Consider the following 13,887-nt stretch of genomic DNA (forward strand, 5'->3'; position numbering starts at 1 on the left):
CAAGGGCCAGAGGCCTGTTCTAGCTAGATTTTGTGTCAGATAGCTGACAGTTTGCTACTCGTACTCCCCTGTGTTACTATTTTGCCAACGTATCAGTCCTTCCTCTCTTGATTCTGCACTCACATAACCCCCCCAACCCCCACTCTCACTTTAGCTGTTGTTCAAATCTGGACTTGAAAAGCATCATTCCTGCTTCAGTGATCTCACAGGGCAGATAGGCACATCACATTTCTCTAGCACAGGCTGGTAACAAACAGGCTCTTCGTGCCTTAACAAGCCCTTTGGTGCACTGAATGAATCCTTTTTTGGTCACTGTAAATTAAAGCAATTGCAAATTGTGTCCCCTTGTGCTGCAGGTTATACTTATTACACAGAGGGGAACAAGTGCTATGATTACAAAGTGACACCAGCTGACACAGCTCTACCTCTTTTGACAACTGTTGTTGCTGAGGAGGGTAAATGGTGAAATAGAGGTTTCTGTAAAAGCTGCCATTTTGCAGCCCTTTCTGACAGTTATTTCACTTTTACTGGTGTCAAATTGTCAAATAATTTAAATTTATTTTTGATAATGAATGAGTAATTGTTTAGCCTGTGCTCTTAACATCAGTGAAAACTATTTTTCCCATTTAAATATTGGAACAAATTGTTTTCTTTATAGACTTTTGCATCTTTTCATGTCCTCCCCTGCTGTGCTGCTGGCATTTCTTTTTTGATTTCTAACTGAAAGAGTTTTGCTTGTTCTTTTAACGCAGTATATAACATAATTATTATATGACAGAAAATATCAGTTTTGTTCTGAAATCTATGAATCAATACAGAAAGTTCAGGGAAGAAAACACTATGCTGCAATTTGGGATTTCAACAGTGTCATATGAGACTGACTGGATCTAACTGCTGTGTTTAAGCAAAACTATAAGCCCACAACAAGTTCTGGATTGAATTGGTCTCATTACAAACAATAATAAATGGTTTCATATACACAAGTGGTCATGTGATTATTATTAATTTAATCCTTCATCAACTAATCTGTTCTGAGTGCTCCTGCTGTCCGAGTGCATCCATTACTTCCTAGTAGACAAAAAGAGAATTTTAAGATGACCTTGCAGAAATACTAATATTGACCTGCTGGCCATTATTAGTGGTACTGGCCTAGATGCCTAACGATAAGGCCAAGTGTAGCCGACAGATGCCCCCCTAGTGATTCATAAAAGAAACTAAGTTAACTACATTTGTAAAAAATATTTTTCACCTAATAATTAAATCGTCCTGAATTTTATTCCTGAGAAATATCACAAAGTTTAGACAATAAGGTAACCATGCTACCCTAACTTTCAGTCTTCCTTCATATTCCTGATCCGATTAGTTATTTCATTCAAGTCTCCCCTTTGCACAGACCTCATTCATACTTTTCCCACTGGACAGTATGGGAAGAACTCCATAATGCCTTCCCCCAACCACCCCACCACAAATTACAATGACATAGTAATCAATCTCCATTTTCCTGATTGCCATTTGGTCATGATGTTGTTCAGCATTACAAAGTCAGATTGTACTTCCACTTATTCCAGTGACGATGAATAATGTAAGAGATGTCGCAGATAATTTTTTGACATTTGTGGCCCTGATCCAGCCACATCCTTTCACTTTTTAAAGACTACTGAAAAGCACACGTCAGGCATCGAAACCCGTGTCCCAGACCCACCCCAGACATCTTCACTAGCAGCTTCCTCTCATCCTCGACTCTGATCACTTACATGCACTACTTTTAAGGTGAATTTTGGAATGGACATGTGATGCAGTCATACTATGTACTTGCATAAAAGTGAGTACTATTTTGTTTTATGGACACAATTATTTAATCAAGAGAATGACTAACCTGTATGTTGTCAAAGGATGATTTGTTGGTGACGTCATACAGCAAGAGAAGAGCTGAAAGAAACAAAGCAAAAGATGCCATGTAGAAAGTTGTGGCATTAAAAAAAAACAACTGTCTTTAACCTTGATGCATTAACTTCATGTGAGTACAAACTTAATTTTGCAAACAAAAACATATAAAAGTTTAATATTTTCAAGGATTCTAATGAATATAAATGAAATACAGAGAGCCCCTAAGCTGTTCTAACTCTATGTAGCAGTTTACCTGAAGATACTCAAGAAAAAGAGACACTGCAGCTGAGAAAGGCAGCGCCCAAGGAGGGATGAACACGATGAGGACTGACAGCTATGCAACAAAGCTGAGGTCTGCCAGACTTGTGCTGCAGGTGTTTCTCACTCCTTTGCAATTGGTCACCACTAAGTGGATGAAGTCAGGACACATTAAAATCATAACCTGCAAGTCTCTGTTTTATTGGATATCTTTCTGCTATCTGAATTCAACATCTTATCCAGCTTTTTTCTATTACTAATGTTAAAATGCCAGCAGGTGTCAGCTTCAGGTGTTTGGTTAGTATCTTCCCCTCACAAATCTGAAGGTTTTTGCACTGTAGAACACATGGCACAGTCAAGCTAAGCTTTAAATGAAGAGATTGTGAGGATAGAAGAAGGGAACTGATAAAAAGCAACAATTAAAGAAAAACAGCCAAGCTATTAAGATGAAATAGGGGACCACTTCCCATCACTGTGGCTCCAAGACAGAGGTAGACTAATAGGTAACGGAAGAATCTTTATTATGAAAGCATACTCACAACTTTCACGTCACAGTTTATGCTGTAAAATTTGTATTTTTAGACTTTTATTGGCTCTACCCTTGAGATGTTTTTCTGCCTGCCTGGCTCTTCTTGTTTGTGTAGGTGAATTTCTTTATTTCTGTTGATTCCTCTTATATTTTGAAGGTTATTCTTTCTTGTATCCATTCTCTTCCCTGTCCCATTACTATCGGACCTTGCATTACTCCCTGATGTGTATTTAGACTCAGTTCCAGTATGGCCCATTGACTTAGTTTCTTGTCCAAGTGAACAGTACACCACCTTGAATCAGTGTCCAAACCAGCTTTGAGATTGTGGACTCACTACACATACAAATACAACTTCTTTCCTCACTCATCATTTCTGGATGGACTCAGTAATAGAAATAAATGGTTTTTGGGGAAAGGTTGTACATGACTTTGTACTCTTTTCTAAAAGGTGTTCCATTATTTATAAATTATAAAAAAGACAGATGACCAAATAGGAGCATTTTTGGAGGTTTTGTTGTAAAAGCTGGTATAAAATTGTCCATCACAAAGCAAAAAAAGTGAACGACAGGCATACATAGATCTGACAGTGGTAAAAATGTTGCAGAAGATTGGTGTCCTTCCATCTGAGACAGCTGAGGGCATTTGGAGCTTATCAGTGTATTTAAGAGTCTGTTCGGCAGCTCCAAGTGTGATTCCCCACTGAGGAGTTACTTTTTATGCAGTCTGAAATAACTGGATTAACTAATCCCTTTTTCTACACCAAATGGCCTGTATATAATTTAGAGATGTAGCTTGGACAAATTAAGTTTTTAATACTGAAATGCACCAGTCTTCTGTTTTAGCCCACCTCTTCTGTTCTGTGTCTGTCTGTCTTTAATTCATAACTTGTTCTGATCTTGGTTTTAATGCAGTGCTTGTGTAGATAAAATTTGTATGCCTTGCTTTAACTTAACTACAGGAAATGTCCCAGTGCTGAAACAATAACCACAGATTTCTTTTGAATTGAGCTAAAAAAAAAAAAAACCTGATGACTGTCTGCATTTTTCTCCCACACACCAAATACGCTGCCTATCCACCAACATCTAAAATAATCCCGCTGTTCTCTCCATGTCCTCTTGCAGAACAATTCCTAATTCAGAGTCTCTTTATGCTCCTACACTTCTCTCTCTGCGTTGCTACCTTAGCTGTGGAGCCCCTGGCTCCAGCTCTACTCCGATAGCCTAAATATTATTTCACTGACAAATGGCTTCATTTATAATTGTCCATTTCAGCTTCATGAAGGAGTGCAAATCCACCGAGTGTAAACAGGGAGGAGAAGGAATTGTTTGACTTTTCCAAACTGAATGAAGTGGAAATACATGGAAATGCCAAAATGTCACAAATAAATCATAAAACAATTACAGTTTCCTGTGGGTCTGATCAGTTTTTTGGGGGACTTTGACAATTTTCTTGTGTGGATTTTGGCATTGGATATAGTATAAGGTTTGGTCAAAAAGATCTGCAACTCCACCAAAATTCATATCTAATTTGCTTGTCTCCTTGTGCACATGCTGACCGCTTCAAGCATCGCTGCAGTTTTCGGATCACCCCATTCTGACTGCATCTATATTATGACTGCATTTTAAGGAAGATGATACAGACGCCAGGTTGGTGAGTAGTGATGATGTTTGTTAGGCTCAAACTGCTTTATTAATGATGCCTTGTGATGTTACAGTAGAACTGAAGCATTAAGAAAACATTAAAAGTCTGACCCTGGTGGACGACTTCACAATGAATGTGCCTGTGCATGCAGAAATAAATACAGAGCATGAGCGCTGTCTTTGGGCTCGAGAATTCTGCTCTTCAGTTGAAGGCTGGGGTTTAGTCTCTAGGTTGTAGTCAGAGAAGCAGTTCTCTTTCTCAGTGATGATCTTCAACAATGTGGTTGGACCAATCTGACACAAAAGTTGATATTTGTTGTCTGTAAGCAAGATTTCAGAACAAGAATTCCACAGAGTGATCCAAAACACAGGAGCTGTGGGAGTGGTGCCAAGCTACCCATGGATACCACCTTAAAGACGAGTCAATTTAATGCAGGACTTTAAAGATTTAACATTTGGAAAAGAAAATTGAACATGTTTTATAAACATTTAATCTTGTGGTACACAGCTTGCATATAGTTGCAAAATTAATTAAAATAAAACGCCTTGTGCTGTAAAGCACTTAAACATTTATGTACCATTTCAGTCATAGCCTTGCCCCAAGGTCTCTTTGCATTAGCAGTACATTGACGTAGACAGACGTATAAAGCAGCTTCAAAACAGTCAGAAATAACACAAAACCTGCAACAGCTGCCTGGTTACATGAAGAAGCAGAAAAAAGTTACACTGCTGGAAATAACTTTGGTTTGTTTGCAGGCTTTGGGGGAAGCACAGAACACAGCATGAAGACAGACAGGGAGATCAAACTGTGTGAGCTTTGGAAAGCTGGGGAACCACTACAGCAGACCTTTTGCACAACGCTTCAGAGACTTCAAAAATCGACTGACAGTCTGGTCCTGAAATGGGAGTTTGTTCAGATTAAACAACGTTGCACAGATTCAGTCAGCAGCACTTATAGGCTTGGTATCAACATGAGTTTTGAAGCGATGTGTGAAGGTGTGTGCCAATAGGCACAAAGAGAGTTTTGTGCAAAGAAAAGTCTACACTATTTCAATGAACCTGTCACAGTTTTATTAATGCTGCAGTGGCCACAAAAAAAATTTAATATTCACATCACATCCTGGATATTTTTCTCCAATAGCAGTTCAGGCTTTATTAAATTCTTGTCTCACACACGCTCTTAGAGCGGCATTAAAAGAACCTAAAGTTGATTAGGATGTTGGAACATTCTCTCATTTGCTCCACGGCAGTAATGGAAAAATAACAGAATTCCGACACAAAGACGAGTAAGGCTACATTCCAGACATGCGTGATGTGGTTTTGAGAAAACAAGATATGTCCCCAGGGCATCTTGCCTGGAACTTACCCTGCTAAAAGTCTGTTAGGGTCCCCTTATTACAGGAGACAGAGACGATTCGGTGAAACTGGTGTAATTACGCAGGCTGACCGCCAAACCCTAGCATAGATAATACACGGAAACAGATGATTTTGTTCTATCATTTATGCATAGTTGGTCATACACCAAACCAAACCCCAGCTTAAGTTCCACAAACTTAAATTGATTTAAACAGGCACACTGACCCAGATGGTTGATCCCACAAGAATCCCCAAATGACCAGAGATTATAAGATGAAAGGAAGTGATGCAGTCACATAAGTGCACAAAATCACAAACACATACTGAAACATTCAGTGAATATCAAGCAGAAAAAACAAAACAAAACATAGAAGCAGAGCTGATATTTACTTACTCAAAGACAGGTTAGGTCTGCTTAGAAATCTGAATTAAACAGTAATTTTTATTTAGTAATTCCTTGGTGAACATTATTTAGTAAGGATAAGATCCTGGATAGGTAAAAGCCTGAGAAATCAGAGTATGTTTGTTCAGATTTAGTGTATCATGCACCAGGTTATTCACATTTGATCAAAGACACTTCCAAAAAAGACTTTTAACATGATTACCAACTCCATGATAACTCAATGTAATGTCACAACTAAGAGCTTTCTAATTAACTTACATAGTGACTAATGCCGTCAAGATGAATACAAAGTAGACATAAACACACGCTGACTCACACCCATATGTGATGACTGATTACATATCATCAGAGAGTCCCCGAATCCTGAAATTGCTGCCCTTCTATCTCAGCTGAAGTGTTATAAAGCTTCAGCGCTTGACAATTCTGCAGTGTGGAACAAAAGCTTTGATACGAAAAAGGCTGTGAAATACAACTGCTGTAAAAGTTTAGTTTGATGGCAATGCATTGTCTTTGAAAACATCAACACTCCCTTTCATTGTGTGCAGTGTATGAACTCGAATCCAATGCCAGTCGCAAAATATTCATGTAATGGGAGGAAAAATAAAGTTCGCAATTTGCATACAAATTCACTGGCTTTCATTGCATAATGGCTGAATGGCAGCTGCATATAATAACACATTTTGACAAGAACAAAGTTAAATCATTAGTATAATAATCAGGAAAAGATATTAAAGTGTGTATTTGTGTGTGTCTCACCGTGGGCATCACGGTAGTAGGCATGAGTGACACTGCGGAACCGCTCTTGTCCAGCTGTGTCCCAGATCTGCAGATAATTAGAGAGAGAGGTGATCATTGAAATAGAAGAAGAAGTTTCAGTCTTTTTAATAAGCCTTATGTTTGCTCACTCAGCTGGAAGGCACTCACTGTGAAACCACCCATTCAATTCACTCTGTGATTTTGGATAAGCATAGAATATGGTAATTAGATCTATGGGACTCAAACTATCTTACTAACACAGCACTGAAAAGGACTGGTAGCTCTCAATAACACCGGCAGAATTGTTCTGGCTAGTGTGCAAATAATTTCCTTTGTACTTTTCACATACAACAAAAAACGATGGTATTAATTAAAGTCAACTTTCTGTACATTGGAAAAATGTGGGTACTGTGTAAATTAATTCCAATTCAAGCTCATATTTTATCACCAGCTAGTCAGTTTCATCAGTCTTCTATCTGTTGCTAGGGAGGTTGTCTATACTGAGTATCAAAAGTTGTTGCTGGAAGCAAGGTTTGTAAAAATATTGATATGATTGGTTAAACCAAACCAGTCACAGGCCATTTCACTAAAAGATGCCAAAACATCTTTGGTCACTGCAACCACCTCTATTTGTAATTTGGTCCATAATCATTAGTATAGAAATATTACCCAATTTGCAGCTTGAAGCTCATACCATAGATTGGATATATACAGTAGTAAAAATTTCTTTTGTCAGATTTATTTTTTTACCTCAGTCAGGGTCATAACACTGAACAGAAATCACCTGGCTGATACTAAGTTTTCCAATCTTAGTGGAATTGGCTCATTAAGTCTTTTTCCCCCATCAGCGCTGTATCTCCCCAGAGTTTGGCTCCAATGGCAGTAATGTTTTCTACTCGCTATGACAGACCTATGATAATGACTTCAACCTATCAACGTGTTTATTTAACAGTAAATAAATATGGCATTTCAAGATGTCTGTCAATAATCTCCACCTTTGTAGGGACAGGTTATATACCAGACTATGTTTTTAGAATATTATCTTAATAAATTAGATTTCTTACCTGGAGCTTCACCTTGACTCCATCAATGTTCAGCACTTTATTCTGAAAATGAAAGATAGAAATGATGTAGGTAAGCAGTGATGTAAATGACAGTACCTAAATTTAGGCATGTTTTCCAACTTGCAACAATATTTTTCTGTATATGGCACAAGCACCCTGATGTGTGTATGTGTAGAGCATCCTCTAGTCTCTTCCTTCCACAGTCTCCTCTCCACTCAATCAATATTGCATGTGTGCACCTTACTTTGCCCCCTTTTTGAAGCAGCCTCGCCTTTTTCCTCCAGAGGATTAACCCCTTTGCTCTCCTTACCTGCCTTTTTTTTTTATTAATCTTATGGAGACACTCCACTGATCTGATTCAATCTGCTCTAACACACAGCTCAGTGATGCTCAGCCAAATGGACCTGGCAGGTTTGAGGTTGACCTGGTCTTGACAGCCGGTTTCACACCCTTCCATCAGGTTTCTGTTTTGTCAAAATTATACAAAAAAAGATTTGGTTCAAAAAAATAAAATAAAAAATAAAATAAAATCATGACTCATTTACAGAAATATTTATTTTTAACCCAATGATCAACACTAGTCACTGTAGTCCATATGTGCACCTGACTGTGGACGTACTGTGGACTGTGTAGTCCACCTGACCTAAGAGTAAACGTCACAGTTTTTCCGCGCGCTTTCTTCCATGATCATCATGTAAATAAAGTAATAAATAAAACCATTCGGACAAAGTGAACTAGGCTAAAAGATCTAAAAAAGGAACACGTCATACCATGATCTAAAGAAACAATGTCCTTGACAGGCCTTGGCTGCCCTACCAACCTTATTCCAATAACATCTAAAGAACTGCAGACCTTGTCTCAGGCTACGTTCACACTGCAGGTCTTAATGCTCAATTCTGATTTTTTGATCAAATCCAATTGTTTTGTCTGCTTGTTCACACTACAAATAAAATGGGACAGCAAACGTGCTGTAGTGTGAACCCTCAAAGCGGCCCGCATGTGCAAAAGAAGACGTCACACACAACGCCTTCTGTTTAGAAGTCAAACAGTATTGTTTGACTGATGGCCCTTAATATAAAGACTTGTTTCAGACTTTACGTTTCACAATTTTGCTTTAAGTTATAAAGTTATTTTGTTATTTACATATGGCCTAATATTTATCCTTATTGCTGTTTTAGAGAGGAGCGGTGCTTCAAAGGATAGTTGCAGATTTCTGTCAGTATCTGCAGATTATACGGTACAAATAAAATGTCTTCCCAACAGTTTTACTAACATCTACACTGGATGGCCAGGAAGCGTTCACGATCTTATCGGGCGCTGACAATTAGCGTCTGTCTTGTGCCAGTGACGGAAAAGACTGCTTTAATGCGACATGACCATTCAAACAGCAGTCGCTTTCTAAAACATCAGATATGTATCGGATTCAGTACCACATACGAAAGTGACCCAGATTGGATTTGAAAATATCGGGTTTGTGCCGTTCACACTGTCATACCATGATCGGATATTAGGGCTGAACGATATATCGCATTTGCGATAATATCGCGACATGATCAAGTGCAATTTTCTAACCGCAAAGGCTGCGATTATACTCTGGACATGTCCAAATTCATGGGCTGCATCCTCCTGAGGCCGCATTTGTAGACCGATTACGTCACAGCGACGCGCCGAAGGCTGTCCAAATTACTACCATATCCCAGAATTCATAGCGCGGCCCAGCCAAACTCCAGTTTCCAACAATGGCGGCCGCTACTAAGTTTTAAAATTACTCATACTAATCTTTCTGGGTCACAAAATAAACTTTTAAAATATTTTCAGGCGAGAAAGTAGTTGTGTAAACATCAAATATCTGCTCGGTTTATCAAGATATCCCATATTTGCAAAAGTGCTTCGACGTTTTCAGAGGCGTCTGCTACCCACCAGCTCGACAGCTAGCCGGGAGCTCGAGGGTTACTGATGCGGCCGAGAACGGCACAACTCCCGGCACATCATTTTCAGATCACCGCGGAGTTTCGCTGCTCGGGTTAAACGTAATATATAAGTCACTTAGACAACCTAAAAATGTTATTGTTGGGCTTTTTTCAGTGTTTTGTTTGTTCGTGAGTAAATCGGTTTGGCTGAGATTAAAGTTATTAGATTAGATAAAATAAAACTTTATTAATCCCCCGGGTGGGTTCCTCCTTGGTTTTCACACAGCTGACTAAACGTCAAACAGAAAACTTATTAAACAGAAGTATGAGACAGTCGAGAATTTACGCCAGTGTCTGGTTATATTTTAGATAGCAAGAAGCAGACGGCCGAGTTTATTAAACTCCACCGAGACAGCGGTGACGCTAATCAGAAGGCTAGACCGTCCAATTTCACGCCTTTAAATTTTAAAGGCGTGTTTGTGTGTGTGTTTATACAATTGCTATTATGTTTGCACTTTATGTGTAATGTTACTGACTGCAGAGATCAGTAAGATGTGTGTATTTTTTATTTATTAGTTTTATTTATTTAATATTATTTTTTAATTGAATGACTGTCTAGTAGTTCACAGATGTCGAAAAACTGAGTGTGGTAAAGCCACTGATTTTTTTTATGTATATTTCTGCAATCTGCACATTGTACTGACTTTCATTTTAATGTTTACACCAGGGTTCCTTGTCAGCACTTTATGCTCAGATGTTTGTAAGCTAAAAATAAACTATTGTGTATGTTCAAATATACTGTTGTGATTGAAGAAGTTAAATAAAAATGTCAGTCATCAATTCATGCATCACCTCATGTCATCATAACAGAGGTCTGTCTTCCAGGAAAGAACAGTTTAAAATTAATGTAATATAGTATTGGCCATACTATATGATGTATTGCTTGTCTTTGTTTAATAATACAGAAGACAAAGACCTTAAAAAATAATCACATATCGCATCGCAATCGCAATATTGGGGCAAAAAATCGCAATTAGATTATTTTCCATAATCGTTCAGCCCTATCGGATATGGGTAAAAAAAAATCGGATTTGATGAGCTTTCGCCTGCAGTGTGAACGTAGCCTAAGTCGTGTTGTATCGTGTTCAGGTTATTGTTGAATCATGAATTTTGACCTAAGAACCTCATCATGATGATCCCAAAGACTTTTGGGAAGGTATTCTGTGGACTGATGAGACAAAAGTTAAAATTTTGCTATATCTGGTAAAACTAACAGCATTTCATAAAAAGAACTTCATACCAGTCACGTGGTGGTGAACCATCTACACTTGTTGAATCATCGACTTTAAAAAAAAAAACCCAAACCCCCCCCCCAAAAAAAACCAGCTAGTAAAAATGATACTTTTCACCAGAGTTAGTACTTTTCTTCCTGAGAGGAACAAAAGTCAGCAAGAAGTGTCACAACATTTATTCTAGTAGTCATCAAGACATTTCACCAACACCACAAAGCTCAGACTTATGGGACACAATTTCTACAGTCTATATTTTGAGTGACTTTAGTCATTAGACTAGATCTTTAGATCTACTTTAGTAGGAGAACTGACCACCTGCCATTGCCACCCCATCATCCATCCATCCATGTATGTCTGGGAAGCTTTGCCCAGACTTCTCTCTTCTCACCCACCTCCTCTAGCTCTCAGAAAAATTGAAGCATTCTCAAGCCAGTCAAGGGTGTCCTTGGTCTGCCCCAGAATCTCCATGCAAAAAAAGGAAAAAAAACAAAACAAACCAAAACAGTAGCTGGCTCATTTTTATACAGAAGGCTCTGCAGTGAGTCCCTACTAAAAGACAAAGTCCCCCCACAAAGTATTTCAAAGGGTGAGGTCCGACAAAACCTGGAGGAAGCTCTTCCCTGTATTTTAAGGATCCACGACCTCATTCTTTCCGTCACTACCCACAGATTGTGGGCATAGGTCAAGGGTAAATCGACGGCATTACCGACACACTCAGCTTTTTCTTCACTGCACTGTATACGTGTACATTGTTTGTGTCACTGAATATGCTGCTACCATCCATTTGTCAATGCCCCATTGCTTTTCTGCCACACATTAACAAAACCCTGATATACTCTAACTCCTCCACCTAAGGCAGTAGCTCATAAAGAGTGGGTAACACACTCTGTATGAGTTACCTAAAGACCATGTTTCTCAGGCATGGAGGTGCCAATATTCATCTCAGCCTCTTTGTGCTGGGAAACCTGGAGAAAAATGATAAGCACTGACTGTTCAGTCACTTAATGCAAACAGTAGGAAACATTTTGGAAAATCAAAGTTTTCTTTAAAACAAGGGATCAGATGCTTGGAGGGATCAGACGACTTTTATAGTTCATTTGAACCTGGTAAACACTGAATGGAGGAAGATAAATATGAGCAACATTAAAATACATTGTTTATTGTCTGTCTTTTCTTGCTATTACCCTACTTTAGATTAGAAAACAGAAGCACTACTGAGACAAAAAACAACTCTCAACTCACAGTGTTAATGACAAAAAAATAAAATAAAGATTTTACTTTATACTGATTATAGGTTGTAGCTACTCGACAGGGCATCTAACACATTAAATGCAATGAATAAGAGTCTGTACAAGTTGGAGGAAATCAGCTATATTTTTTCCGAGATGAAACAAGGAAGTAATCTAGCTCTCGATTCACTGCTCCTCAGTTGAAACTATAGCTAGCTTACCAAATGCTGAAAAATGTTTGTAAACTCAAGTGATGGATCCAAAAAAAGGGGAAAAACTCATACCAGGTAGTCCAAATGAAAAAATTCCCTGTACACTGAAACACACTGCTTGACATCTGTGACGTATTTTATTACTCGAGAGTACCCAAACTTAAATCAGCTGCTACACCAGAAAGAAGTTCAAGGTTAGTGAACATTTCAACTAAAATCACAAGTTGTAGTGAAATGACCTAAAACTGAAATCACACACACACACACACACACACACACACACACACACACACACACACACACACACACACACACACACACACACACACACACAAGGAATTAACTTTTCCTACTTTTTCCAATGTTTCCTTTTTCCTACTTTATTTCCTTTCAGTTTTGCATCTATCTCCACATTTTACTTTTCTCTTCTTTCACTTATTCTCTCTTTAATTACTTTCTTTTTCCCCTTCCAAATTTTTCCATGTTTCTCTTCATTTTTTATTCATCTCCATCCCTTTTTCTTTCATTTATATTTCCTACTTAGCTTTACATCATGCCTCCCTTCAAACCCTTTCTATGATTTCTTATTACTTTAATTCTTCTTACTCCATCTGTTTTTTTATTTCCTGTTACTAAAAATTCTGTTATTTTAAACATGTAAGTCATCCCTTATGTTACCTATATGTATCTGAAGCTTTCGTGATCATTAATTTTTTTACTCATATGGCTCTCTTTGTGAGGTACAGTGTGGGTTTTAGCAGAGAGTTAGTGGCCTAGGAGTGCATTCATTAATGTCCTCAGAGAAATAGCCATATGGTGTGTGTGTGTGTGTGTGTGTGTGTGTGTGTGTGTGTGTGTGTGTGTGTGTGTGTGTGTGTGTGTGTGTCAGATGCATTAAAACACCACTGTTACTGTGGTCACAGGGGCAAATATTTCAATTTAGGTGCTTTTTATGCTTGAATGATTCATAAGTCAGTGTTTAGTGGTTTAACAAAGAATTTTAAAAAAAATAATTAAATAACCATTTTGAAACTGAAAAAGTAGCCAATGTCCAAAGAAAAACGAAAAGAAAGACAGGCTACTAGGAAGGAAAATATAAAGAGACATAGGACACAGCACTGCATTTCTTCACATTGAATTTCTGTTTTCTGTGAGTTAATGTCTGCTAGAGGAGGTCAAGATGCCCTTCATTGTTCTACTATGCCAATGTGCATTATATCAGTCGGTGCTGTGGCAATGCTGAAAAGCCTCCTCCTAACATCATCCCCTCTGGGATATTCTGAGAGTTGCTGATGACCTTCTAATTCCCTGATCCCTGAGGAGAAACCCAAGATATTCAGCCCTGACTAGA

General features: G+C 38.3%; 1 protein-coding gene across 1 annotated transcript in view; it reads right to left on the reverse strand.

The window, feature by feature from the left end:
• The window catches only part of LOC146671673 (ras-related protein Rab-26-like), a 59,088-nt gene that overhangs the window by 25,103 nt on the left and 20,098 nt on the right, over window positions 1-13,887 (reverse strand). The window contains exons 3-5 of the mRNA XM_085404025.1: window positions 7,894-7,935; window positions 6,830-6,896; window positions 1,877-1,929 (exon numbers count right to left, since the gene is read on the reverse strand). Of these exons, the coding sequence (XP_085260151.1) occupies window positions 1,877-1,929; window positions 6,830-6,896; window positions 7,894-7,935 (162 nt within the window). The remainder of the gene's footprint in view (window positions 1-1,876; window positions 1,930-6,829; window positions 6,897-7,893; window positions 7,936-13,887) is intronic.

The sequence above is a fragment of the Rhamphochromis longiceps genome, linkage group LG4 (genome assembly GCF_057381845.1).
Source record: "Rhamphochromis longiceps isolate RC_006_pf linkage group LG4, R_longiceps_female_GT1.1, whole genome shotgun sequence".
NCBI lineage: Eukaryota > Metazoa > Chordata > Actinopteri > Cichliformes > Cichlidae > Rhamphochromis > Rhamphochromis longiceps.